General features: G+C 43.1%; 3 protein-coding genes across 3 annotated transcripts; 2 read left to right on the top strand and 1 right to left on the bottom strand.

Moving 5' to 3' along the window:
* The first annotated feature begins 182 nt into the window (after window positions 1-182).
* pfdn6 (prefoldin subunit 6) lies at window positions 183-1714 on the top strand. Its single transcript, XM_076043399.1, has 4 exons — window positions 183-366; window positions 535-605; window positions 741-865; window positions 1376-1714. Exons 1-4 carry the CDS (start codon window positions 303-305, stop codon window positions 1494-1496), a joined length of 381 nt encoding a protein of 126 aa, XP_075899514.1. The 5' UTR covers window positions 183-302; the 3' UTR covers window positions 1497-1714.
* Window positions 1715-4587: 2873 nt separating this feature from the next.
* On the bottom strand, window positions 4588-6000 carry her5 (hairy-related 5). The gene is made up of 3 exons (XM_076043397.1): window positions 5843-6000; window positions 5647-5742; window positions 4588-5516 (listed from the first exon to the last, which is right to left on the bottom strand). The coding sequence occupies exons 1-3, from the start codon at window positions 5888-5890 to the stop codon at window positions 5070-5072; spliced, it is 591 nt and encodes a 196-aa protein (XP_075899512.1). The 5' UTR covers window positions 5891-6000; the 3' UTR covers window positions 4588-5069.
* Window positions 6001-8601: 2601 nt separating this feature from the next.
* Window positions 8602-11042, top strand: her11 (hairy-related 11). Its single transcript, XM_076043455.1, has 4 exons — window positions 8602-8682; window positions 9516-9611; window positions 9736-9829; window positions 10265-11042. The coding sequence occupies exons 1-4, from the start codon at window positions 8629-8631 to the stop codon at window positions 10861-10863; spliced, it is 843 nt and encodes a 280-aa protein (XP_075899570.1). The 5' UTR covers window positions 8602-8628; the 3' UTR covers window positions 10864-11042.
* The last annotated feature ends 1781 nt before the right edge of the window (window positions 11043-12823 follow it).

Here is a 12823-nt window from a genome sequence, read left to right as displayed (position 1 = left end):
GAACTTTTTTCCTGATTAGAAGAAAAATCTGATATCAATGCTAAGGGATGACATTTTATTCATTTATTTCTATTTGTTAAATTCTCTTCTTTTTTATTATTATTATTATCATTATTATTATTATTTTTTTAAATAGTCTGCAAAACCACTTTGTGACACCTACTTCAGAAATCGAGTAACATCCGCCCCTGTCGCTACTACTTCCTGTTAGCTGTAGCCCACTTCTCATGCCGCACCACATTTAGCGTTGTAATTTTCCCGTTGATTTTCTCTTTAAGCCACTTTACAGAAAAAAACAAATCATGGCAGAGGCCATTCAGAAAAAGATGAAAGCCGAATTGGATAAATATACACAAATGCAAAAAGGTGAGTACTATCTTCTCATATCGTGTCACGTTGTGTCAAGCTAACAGCACCTCAGGATATTTTTAACTGTCTGAAACCTTTTATTCAGGGTTACAACACTCCGGTTTCATTTCGCGTTTATTGTTAATGAAACAATTAAAGTAATTAAAACCTTGGTCCTTTGTTTAGATGTCAGCAAAAGCATGTCAGCCAGACAGAAGCTGGAGACGCAGGTGACGGAGAACAACATTGTCAAAGAGGTATTCAGCTATATCTAATTATGATGCATTATTTAAATATTTAATCGTTTTTTGTATTATCACCTTTATTGACGTCATTTTCTATTTGTGCACATCATTAACAAATATTGTTGCTGTTGCTGCCTGTGATTTCAGGAGTTGGATTTGTTGGACAGTACAAACACAGTTTATAAGCTTATTGGTCCGGTATTAGTGAAACAAGACCTGGATGAGGCCAAAGCCACTGTCACAAAAAGGCTGGAATACATCAACGGAGAGATGTAAGTCCTCAGCATCCAGCATATGCAACCAGAACCATTTGTGTGTTAAATGTTGTTAACCATCATTGGTCGTACTTGCAAATGACTGTCAGTCTGAAAGCTGTTGCAAAGTCGTGGGAGAACACCACCCCCAACCAATGATACATGATATATGATATTTACTGCTGCTTGCAAATCAATTATAAATATAAGAACTTTTTCAGAATATTTCAAATCTCACTGTGGTGTTTAAAGACATAAGGTTCTTCTTCTTCTTTTGTCTTATTGCAATCACTAACACTTTATCAAACCAGCCCTCTTATGTTAGTCCTGCTTCTGCAGTTTCAGCAGTGCAATCTTTAAAGCCCAACCCTAACTGTTGGAACGGACGGACGGACACTATGTGAAAATGTGGACACAGTGGTGTCTAAACACAAAATTTCATAGCCAAGAGATTGGCTTTTCAAAATGTACTTTTAATTGACCTGATTTGTTCTCCCTTCTCCCCTCTCTCTCTCTCTGGTGTTCTAGTCAGCGGTATGAAACACTCTTGAAAGACATGGAAAAGAAATCTGAGCAGCATCGTGAAGTCTTGTCCAGTTTACAACAGGAGTTCCAGAAGGCTCAGGGCATGGCTGTGGGCAAAGCCTAACCAAGAGACCCAGCTCACAGACTTGTATGCACACAGTAGACATTAGAATGGATCAGTCGTGATAAAGTGTTGAACCTAACAGTCAACGTAAGACTTAAATCTGGTCTGCTTGTATCTTGTCATTGTATTGCAGTGTTATTTCTGTGACTTTCTCCTCCAAACTCTTGTGCTATAATAAACTTTTTTTTCCACTAAAATCCTGTTTTTTCAAACACTCGGGTCCTTGGTTTCTGTTTAATGTTTGCACTAATTGAAGGGGCAGGCTGGCAGCCAGCAGAACAGCAGCAGTTGCCTGCTCACCATCCTGACTCACAGCTGCCAGCGGTGAAAAAGGCCCAGCGGTGTGGCTTTGTTACACGCACTGAACGTGCTTTCCCCTGCTGTATACCACCAGCAGAGGATTAAGGCAGCATGAATAACTAAATACAGAAGCTTAAAGTTTGAAGAACAAAGAGCTTAATCACTAGTGCAAACTGGGCAAGCTGCTGAGTTGCAGCCTGTGAAACAATTAAATGGATGACTGGGTGGTGGAGGGACAAAGACACGCAGGATAAAACACAAACTGTTGCATACCTCAAAGTGATGTTGCAGAGAGTATTACTGAAATTAGCTGTATTAATTTAATGGAATGTGTTTCAACTATAAAGTGTATATAATATGTTACTTTCATAGTGTGAAGATCTCGTTAAGTGTGTTATGTTGTACAGCTCTGTGTTTTTGTTGATTTAATGGCCCATTTATAATAATGTTGAAAGTTAAGTTAAGGCAACTGAATTGGTTTTTGGTCCAGTTGCCTTAAGTAATGGCACATTTGAACACTATCAGTGTTTGCAATTTACCTCCTGCCTTCGGAAGCTAATGAAATCTTAGACTTGTTCTGAAGTCGACCTCAAGAGGGCAGCAGTTCAACGCAATATTCATGGACTAAATAAAAGCAATGGCGAGAACGGAGACCTAAGCTGCCAAAAACAAGTGACGAACAAAAAAACTCGTTCCCTTTGGCTACTTTTAAACAGCACATACGAAATAGCACATGATGCGTTGATACAAAATATAAAATTTAAGATTGGGAACATTTAATGCTAATATCCTAAGAAGCTCGCGTCTTTTTCATTATTCAAATAATTCTTTAATGTTCAAAAGCAGACTGTTTCAGACACTTCAAGGCTTCTGTATCTAATGACAATAGAACGCTGCAGAAACACGCCCGCGCTACTGTGAAGTTTTACAGCAGTAACTGACTCGAGATGACCCGACACGCGCGTGCGAGCCCCAGGAAGGAAAACACGACGCAGCCGTAAACGTCCCGTGCACCCCGGGCGCGTGGGCAGCACCTCCACACCTGGGCAGCAGTAAAACCCGCCGACACGTGGCCGCACTGAGCCGATATCCACAGGAAACATCCTATTCCTGGCGTTCATATTTCAGCATGAAACTGAAGATACTGCGGCTCCACTACAGACAGTGCTGTGATGTTGCGCTCAGTGTCTGTGAAGGTTTTCAGTCGTCCAGGTCATCATCATTTAGAAGAAGTAGCTCTGTGTATGTTCATATACTCTGATGAGAACCGTTCTAAGGGTAGGAAAACCAAATGCCTTTTTTTTTTATTATACTGCTAGTATATACTTTTATCAATGTATTTATGGGCAGTATGTTGATCTTCTATCGTTATAAAAATCAGACATCAAGACGAATTGTACACACTGGACCTTTAAGTGGAGTCAACCTAACTCCTTCTACATGAGACCAAAAGGTGCCGCAGCTGATCCCTTCTCCCATACCGTGGTGATAAAAGCAACAAGGACACAGTGATGGAGGTGTTCAACCCTGTGGTTCATGTCTGGGGTCGGCTGGAGTTCACACCTTCGCTTGAAGACGACTTCAGTTGAGAATGTAGGACGCAATATGGAGACTAGCCAATCAAATGAGTTTTAAAGATGCGTCTATTCAATCATCATCATCATCATCATCATCATCATCATCATCATCATCATCAGGCCGCCCTCCCTCCCACTGATCCCTAATCTCATTAATCTCATTGCCTCTTTAATTGATTTAGGCTCCCTCATCCAGAGAGATTAGAGCACAAAAGAGCATCCTGGCCAGAGATAAAGAGGGTGGGATTAACACCTGCTTTGATTGGCCTGTGGACACACACACACACACACACACACACACACACACACACACACACACACACCTCATTTGCATATTTGCGCACATGCAAAACTCATTTTCACCATAAAATATAATTCAGTGTTATTTTAATCACACCCCTCCCTTTTTTCCCTCGATTTACACACATCTAAAAATGTTCTTTATATTTTGCCACGTGATCATTTGTGGTTTGAACACTTCTCTCCCATGCAGGGACCAACAAAGTTTTTCTCACTTTAATAGGAAAAAAAAAAGTTTTATCAAGTGTTTGACCACATCTCTTCTTTGCAACAGGCCCTGGAATTTCCTTTAACAAATCCAGAATCATGAACTGAAGAGGACAATTTATGAGATGTTTTTAGAATTATTTCAATTGATAAATTTCGATTTGATGTTTTTTCCAAGTAATATTTCTGAAACCTCATCTTTTTTTGTAACTTATTTTTACTTGAAAAAAATCAAAAGCTAGCTAATGGAAATAAATAATTTTTCTTACATTTTTGTTACTTTTAACGATGACAAATTTTTTTTTTTTTTTTATTATTATTATTATTATTATTATTATTTTTTACTGTATTTCAGTTTAAAACTAACAGCTGTTTCCTTACATTCATTCTAAAAAAAATAAATAATCAATCCGTGAATTAAGAGGAAGACCAATACCTTTGAGACTAATCTGGCATGATTACCAAGCGGCTACAGATGATTTCGGAGAGAGAGGGACATCCTGCCACACCGAGAGAGGCCTCGATGTTGAATGGTGTGAGAATGGCCCTGTACTAAAGATTCAGATTCCACCTTTGGCACCATATCAACATATCAATAGAAGGTGTACCGCTCCTGCCCGGCTACAAGTATGTGATAACTATCCACAGGTGGAGTCAACTGTTTTGAGAAAACTGCCCCACCAAAGAAGAGAAAAGGCCATTCTGGATTCAAGTCAACAGGAAACTGCACTCTGCTTTTATTGTAAACAAAGTTTCAGTCTGCACAAAGACAAAGCCATTGCATAGCCACGTCTCAACTATATACATCTCAGTGAGATAGGGCGCAGCAAAAAATAAAAATGAAATAAAAATAAAACAACAATCAAAAATATAATGGCCCAAATTCATCCAAAGTGTCAGAGTTGAAGGAATTAACTCATTTGAAACAGTAGGCCACAGTATACAGCTATATTCTTTTTATCTGGAAAAAGAAATTAAAAAAAAGTATGAAAATGTCAAGAACAAGAACATTGAGAATTAAGGCTGTCACTGTCTCGGTGCAAAACTAGATCTAATATACAAAAGAAACCAGGCTGTACAATAACAAAAATATATTTACAATCAGCCTCTTCTTGCATCTACAGCCCAAATATTTTCTCTCTTTCTTTCTTTCTTTCTTTCTTTTTTTTTTTTTAAATCAAAGTGCCTATTATTTTGGCCAGGGCCTCCAAACGGCACTGCTGAGGTGCTGAGGTGCATCAATGGTTGAAAAGAGTTCCTGGGTCTCACAGCTCATGCCGGTCAGCTGGGTGAGGAAGGGCTGGTGCTGGTGGTGCTGGTGGTGCTGGTGATGGAGGTAACCAGGTGAGGGATCGGCTGGAGGGGTCAGGACCGGGGCCAGGTGGCGCTGCTCCGGGTACAGTGGGTGGTCCTGGGCTCCAGGAGCGGCGGTGCCGCTCTCCATCAGCTCCTGGCTGGAGATGAAGCTTCTGACCCTCAGCAGGCAGGACCTCATGCCATCCCGGTAGCTGTGCTGACCGTCCGAGGACGGGTTCTTCTCCCTCGCCACTGCCCCCTGGTGGCCCTTCTCGGCCTTGAAGAAGTGGATCACGCCCTCCAGGATCTCCGCCTTTCCCACCTTTGGATTCTTCATGTTCTGATGATGATGATGAGGAAGATGTGGAGAACATCAGTGACTCTGGCCACTTTCATAATTCACAATTTGCAATCGAATCACACATAAACCAGATTTGTTTTTTTTTTGTGTGTTTTTTTTCTTCTTTTACCTCGTCGTCCGTGTTCTCCAGCAGCAGCAGCCGCAGGGTCTCCAGGCTGTGGTTGATCCTCTCCCGCCGGCGCTTCTCCATCTGAGGTTTGGAGATCTGGAGGTGGGAAAATGAGAAGGTCAATCTTGAGCACAGTTCTTAACATCAATTGAATGAGCTCCAGGTGTGTCCGTGGGCGGGACGGAGTGCGTCTTACCCTCTTGCTGGTGATTTTCCGAGGAGACTCAGAGGTGAAAGGCTTCATGTTGGAAGATGGAGACACAAGTTCCGCCGTCGGCTCAGGAGATGTGATAAATCAGCTTACTGCTGCTGCTGGCGTCCCTCTTGTATTTCCGCGTTTCTCTGCTCGATACGGACCCGCCCACCTTAGGTCACGCCCCCTTTCGTTCGAACAGCGCGTGGCTTTGACAATAAGGGGTCGTTTGAATATTCAACAAGCAGCAGCAGCAGCCGCCCCCCCGTTAAGAAGAAAAACTTTCCATTTGCTTTCACCGGGTGGTATCAGTCTTTGAAATACAAAAAAAGCACCTTGAAGCAAAACAGTAACTCCATTAGAGTTAAACGTTTCCTGAAATCCTCAAAATTAATGATTTGCGTGATTAGTGAGTGCATATTGAAGTGAAAAATGAACTTAATCTATACAAATAAAACATACACACACTATTCAGTATTAACACTTAAAACCTCGCTAACATCTCTATCTTGTTTGAACAAAAAGTTAAAACAATCCCTTCTATTCTTAACATTTCATTTTATTTGATCCATCGAACATTTTTCATCTGAGTCCATGATCAAAATGTCCCCATTAGTTTAATTTAGTGGAGTTGAAAAACTGCTCTTTTAAAAAAATCTTTGCGATGTAACTGAGCTGCATTCAAGGTCTTGATTTAAAAAACAACAACAAAACTGTAGTTTCAGACGTACCAAGGACGGAGGTTACTGCCAGATTTTAATTTTAATTGTGAACATGTAAAACTGCATTTAACAAAACGAATGTGAATTTGTGAAATCGTGGCGTATGTGTATTAAAGTTGTTTAAAAAAAAAAAAAAAAAAAAACAACTTCCGTGAGAGTCAACACATTTTTTCCCCGAATCTCCATCGCTATTTTACTGCTATTCTTATCAGATTAAAACGCACCGCGGCAATAACTCTCACAAAAACAATCATCATATTATAAAATACCCCAAATAAAAACAAAAAACAATGCAGTGGAATGCAGCTTATTTTAATAAAACTTTTTACCATTTATTGATGTCTCTTTTTTGTGTGTTTACTCAGGTCTTGCGCCTTTGTTTGTTTGGGGTTACTGTTGTTGTTGTTGTGAAACCAGGCCGACCCCATCAAAATGGCCTTTTCACACCTCGAGCTGTGAACGATTCGTGCTTCACCGTCTGTTGTACCATCCCAAACGCTCCCTGGCACACGTCCCCTCCTGGAACAGCTGTCTGTCTGCCAATGATATTTCACAGCCGAGGCTGCTGCTGCTGCTGCTGCTGCTCCGCCATCATTCCGAGCCTGAGTCGTTTTTTTTTGGGGGGGGGGAAAGTTTGGAGGTAACTTTCTCCGCACTGCATCTCTGCCCCTCCTGATCCTCCTAATAGGCTCAAGTATGGAGATAACACGCGGGATGATCGGATCACCGGGATCCCGTAGATTAAGAGGCTTTTCACAGCCACTGATACTTCCGCCCAGAATCAAAGACAGGGGCCGATTAGTGGGAGGCTGCCGGATGGCTCTTGATCACCGGGGAAACACATTCAAAAGTGATGACCGCCGCTAGTTATTCTGCTGTTCAGTATTGTTTATCATAGAAACATATAGGGACACGTGGGCGAGTTCCTTACGCAACTCAATCAGCAAGGGTGAAAAAAATGTTATTCTTTCCATACTCTCTCTATACTATTCTTCCATACTCTCTCTCTCTCTCTCTCTCTCTCTCTCTCTCTCTCTCTCTCTCTCTCTCCCTCTCTCTCTCTCTCTCTCTCTCTTCATTTAAAACCCATGTAAAGTCCTACAATGTGCCTGCGAGCCTGTGATGGAAAGCAATTAGTGGAATGTTGTCCTTTGGTGTGGAAGAAGCGGAGCGTACAAAGTCCTAATATCAGGACCCGTGGAGTGGATCGGTCACACACTGGCTCAAGAGTTCGAATCGGTCACATGTGACGTGGCGTGTGTGTGTGCGTGTGTTGATAGAGCGCACACTTAACACTCTGCCGTAATGATCATCCTCGCACCTCCGAGCCTCCCTCCCTCCCGCCCGCTGGCCTCGCTCCTCCGCGTGGGCCTCCTCGTCCACAGGTTGTCGGGGCCCCCTGAACCCGACCGAGCGACCAATATGTAAACCACTTCACATTTGGCCTCCATCACCACCAAGTGCAGCGTCTCACACGTCATAAAGCGGATCGCATCTGCCGCGATTCTCACTCGGGTCCAGGTTCCCACGGCGGAGCGAGGAGGTTCCCAGGGCTTCACTTCAGCAGCGGCGCAACAAAGGGGTAAAAAAAAAAAAAGAAAATGGAAAGAAAAAAGTCCTGGAACAACTAAACTCATCAAGTGGGATTAGCGGGATGAGCAATGTGCGGGAATACACACAGTAGACTGATCACAACCAGTTTGAATATTAGAGCGGGGGGGGGGTCTGATATTGTGTGAGATGGGTACATTTCTGAGTGTATGGGGTAAATTGACCTTTCGAGGTAAATCAGTTGTGAATAAAACATAGACGTCACCATTTAAGTTAAAATACACTTCCATTAACATTTCAAAAACCACTAATTTTCTAGAAGCAGATACAACCATTAAAAAAATAATCAGTTTAAATTTCAGTCACGGTTTATCACAAACGTTTGCTTGTGTCGCAGGTGTCGTCACGCGCGCCCTCTGAGCCAATCAGCGGGAGCGCGACGGTCTCCTTAAAAGCCTGCGCGCGTGTGAGAGGAGGCTGTTGGAACCGTTGCAGCTTCCAGTGAGGACAGACAGCATGACCAGGAAATTACAAAGCCCGCGAGCCGAGGACGGCAGGAGGAGAAAGAGGGTGAGAACCTTGGAATGTAGATATGAAGGGTTTTTATGCAACGAGCCTTTAGTGAGTTGAAGGATGGGGAAAGGGTTAGATCATGGCATGTTCCCGGATGTTAACGTCTCTCAAGCTTTATCATCTCACTTCGTCTTCTCAATGTTTAACACATTTATTCTTACACTTAATCACTTTGTGTTACGGGTTCGAGGAAAGTTTTTAAGGGGACTTCAGTGACTTTATAACCCAAACTTGGAAGTGTTTGTGAAAACTGTGGGGAGGAACACACAAACTGAATGAACACAGTTTGTTTCGCACACTGCAGACAGAAAGGGATATAAAAGCAAGAGAATAGTAAAAAAAAATAAAAATAAGGGACTTGTGTCACTTCCTGGTTTCATGATTTCACAATACAAATATTTTATGCGGCCCACTAAGTGATTTATAAGCTACATCTCTGGCGATATATAATGTGAAGAAAATCTTTTTTTTTAATTTTTTTTTTTATTGTAACACAAGACTGTGAACTAAATTGAAATCTTTTCGAATATGTTTATTTTTTAAGAATTGCGCACCTTTGAAAACTAAAGTCTTACTTTTAAAAAAGTTTGGGTCAGACATTTTTTTTCAGGAGTCTTTTTGATTTTGTTTTAATGAATATCTTGTTACAGATTGTGGTTGTAGTGGCACTTCCTGTATCCATCATAATTTATTTGTTTTCTAGCTTTTTGACCGGCCTAAGCTTCACCAGGCTAACACTATCTATCTATCTATCTATCTATCTATCTATCTATCTATCTATCTATCAATTCATTTATTGATCAATTCATCTGAAATCTCTCACTCTCTAGGTTCTGAAACCAGTTGTGGAGAAAAAGAGACGAGATCGAATAAACCACAGCCTGGCTGAGCTGAGGAGCCTCCTGCTGAGTCAGACCTCTGATGCTGTGAGTCGTCGTCAAGAGGATCGATCGTGCACCCAAAATTACAGATTTGACTCCCATACAGGGGTGACCAGAGTCTGACTATTTCTTGTCTTCTTTAACCGCTGAAATGAAATGACCACCACAGCGGCTGCAGAACCCCAAAATGGAGAAAGCGGAGATCTTAGACATGACGGTGGAATATCTCCAGAGGTGGACGGAGGAGAAGAACCAGAGAAAGGGTTGGTGTCAAACAGATCTCCTCTTTTTTATTTTTTCTTCTTTTTTTGTCCCTAACTGCACCCTTGGTGCAAGAAAGAGTGCCACCTATGGTGGCTCCAACTCCATACTACCACAAGTCACTCTTACCTGCAGCCATCAGGCTTAAAACTGCACTCAGTGAGAACTTTTCTTGAACACTACATTTTGTATTGGTGCAATAAAACACGCAAATATTTCTATTTGCTTTCTTTCTCAATCAATAATTTATTTTGATTTCTTAATTTCTCTTTAATTATTTATAATTGTATCTTTAATTAATTTTATTTTTTATTCTTCTCTTTGCGCTGTATATGCTGCTGCAATTATTCAAATTTTCCAAATGTGGGATAGATCTATTTTATTCTATTCTATTCTAACACCTCACCCCCGCTCCCATTCCTCCCCCCTCTCCCCAGACCGCCGTGTGAAGCCCCCCGCTCCCCTGCTGGACCTCCAGCAGCGGTCAGAGGCTCCTCCACTCACCATGGAGAGTGCAGGCTTTCAGCAGTGTGTGGCCCAGCTGAGCAGCTACATCCAGAGGATGGCGCCGTCGCAGCGGCTGAGCCTGGTGGAGGGTCTGAAGCAGCAGCAGCAGCAGCAGCAGCAGCAGCAGGTGGCTCCTCCAACAGGAGGGTGTTGCCGCTGGAGGGCCAGCGAGGCCGAGGACCCCGGTGAGGTGGGGGACAGCCCCGGCCCCTCCCCCAGGTTCTTCCTCTTCCCCTCCCTCTCCCCTCCTCAGCCGTTCTGCTCCACGCCGTGCCACGACCACGACCACGCCTCCCCTCCCCCCTCCCCCTGGCTCTCGCCCTGCTTCTCCACCTTCGCCGCCTCCCCTTCCTTCCCGTCATTTGGCCCACACTTCTCGCCGCCTCTGTCCTCCAACACCTCCCTCTTTGGCTCCTCCAACACCTCCTTCTTCTGCTTCCCACCCCCCGCCGCCCTCAGACACCCCCCACATCCTGCAGCCGGGGGGTCCTCGCCCCCAAACTCCTCACGCCTGTGGAGGCCCTGGTGACCATGATGGGAGGATTTAAACTTTTAAACTGAGCGCTGCAGCACCACCCTGTGGGTGGTGGTGAGGACTGGAAGTGCGTGTTTTCCAAGTGTACAGTGTACATAGTATTCAAACGTATTTATATATTGTATTTCTCCTTTTGAATAAAATGTGTATGTGAAAGAGACAAGTGTCCTACTGCGTTTTATCCACTGCGTCGCAATGAAAGAGACAAATGAAAACTAATGTTACAATCTCATGATCAATACTCAATTATTGTTGTCAAAGCCAAATAAATTGTTTGTGGTGAGGTCGTGCTGTTTGCCCCAAGTTGGAGAAACAAACTCAGAAATTGGGAAAATAAAAGGCAACACTGGATCTACATTTTAGTTAGTAAATTAACAACAATTGAGATGAATATTTCCATCAGCAATAATGATTGTAAATAGCAAATCGATTTATTTATTCATTTTAAAAATTGCATCATGGTTTGGTCAAAACTCGTTTAAGGATCAGCTTTTTTTTTCTAATACAAGAAATTGATTATAGTGAAGATTTTTTTTTCCTCTGGCCTTTCAACAGAAGTGCAACATTGCTGAGATAGTTTTGGAATTACAATTCTTGACAAGTCCTAAAACTATTGTATGTCACAAACACGGAAACCAAAGCCTTGACAGCAGCTTAGTTTGGTATGGTGAAACTTGGACAAAGTCAATGACTTGGTTATGTTTATTCAGTTTGTATGGTAGCAAGACAGGACACAGGAAGTGGGGTAAATAGGAAGTGACATCACTCACGAAGGAAGAAGAAGAAGAAGAAGAAGAAGCGGAGGAGGGGGGTTCAGAAATCAGAGACACCTGAGCAGGAAAATAAATACGTTAATAAAAGTACATAGTCGCAGTACAATACAAGTGATTTGGTTTTCCAACCCATAGAATGGTTCTCATACATATGTGTAGAGCAATAGGGGTCTAACTGCTAGTTAGCTGCCATCTTTTCTAAGGAAGCCCACTTGACAGTGGCCTAAATACAGAATGCGCTGTCAGACGGGCTTCCTTAAAACATTTTTACACACTAATAATCTCCTGACTCCTCCACTGTGACTGGCGATGTCAGCAGAGGACTCGGAGAGATGTGACTTTCGACCAACAGGGGGCAGCATTGACACGGGGTAGCAGCGCTGCCAACTCTCCGGTGATCTCCATCAGTTCCTGACATCATGTCACCATGAGGATCACAAACGACGAGATGGACGCTGCCGTCATTGAGCTGTTTGATCGCCGCCAAGCCGCCTGACAAGCAGCATCATCATCATTTCAGCCTCGCTCCGGTCTCTCAGCCCAGGACCCACACACACACACCCACCTGCCCACTCAAATCCTCCACAATTCCCCTCCTCAATGATCAAATCTTTATTATTAGCTCCGAACATCTCCAGCCAGGAGCCTCCGACAGGATTTGGCTGCAGAAGACAGAATTTATCATATGACACAACATGTCATGTTGGGATAATGGTTATTTCTCTCTCTCTCTCTCTCTCTCTCTCTCTCTCTCTCTCTCTCTCTCTCTCTCTCTCTCTCTCTTTCTCTCTCTTCTCCTCTCTCTCTCTCCCTCTCTCTCTTCTCCTCTGTCTCCCGGCCGGTGCCATTCGTTATGTGCTGCTGGCCATTGTTCTTTGTCAGAGAAATGAGAGGGCATGGCCCGACGTGCAAACACACACACACACACACACACACACACACACACACACACACACACACACACACTGCAAGGTCTGTCTGAAATGTTTTGATCATTCTTGCGCAGACGTATGAAAGCAGAGATGGGATCTCACGCTTCTTTAGCAGAGTGGGAGGAGGAAAAGGAGGTGGAAGAGAAAGTGGAGGAGATGTAAGAGGAGGAGGAGAATGAGGAGTTGGAAGAGGAAGAGTCGAAGGAGGACGGAGGAGGTGAAGGAGAAGAAGGGGGAGGAGGAGGAAGA

The sequence above is a fragment of the Nelusetta ayraudi genome, unplaced genomic scaffold (assembly GCF_046127955.1).
Source record: "Nelusetta ayraudi isolate G7.1 ecotype Tasmania unplaced genomic scaffold, CSIRO-AGI_Nayr_v1 ptg000075l, whole genome shotgun sequence".
NCBI lineage: Eukaryota > Metazoa > Chordata > Actinopteri > Tetraodontiformes > Monacanthidae > Nelusetta > Nelusetta ayraudi.
This window is presented reverse-complemented; position numbering and strand designations above follow the sequence as displayed.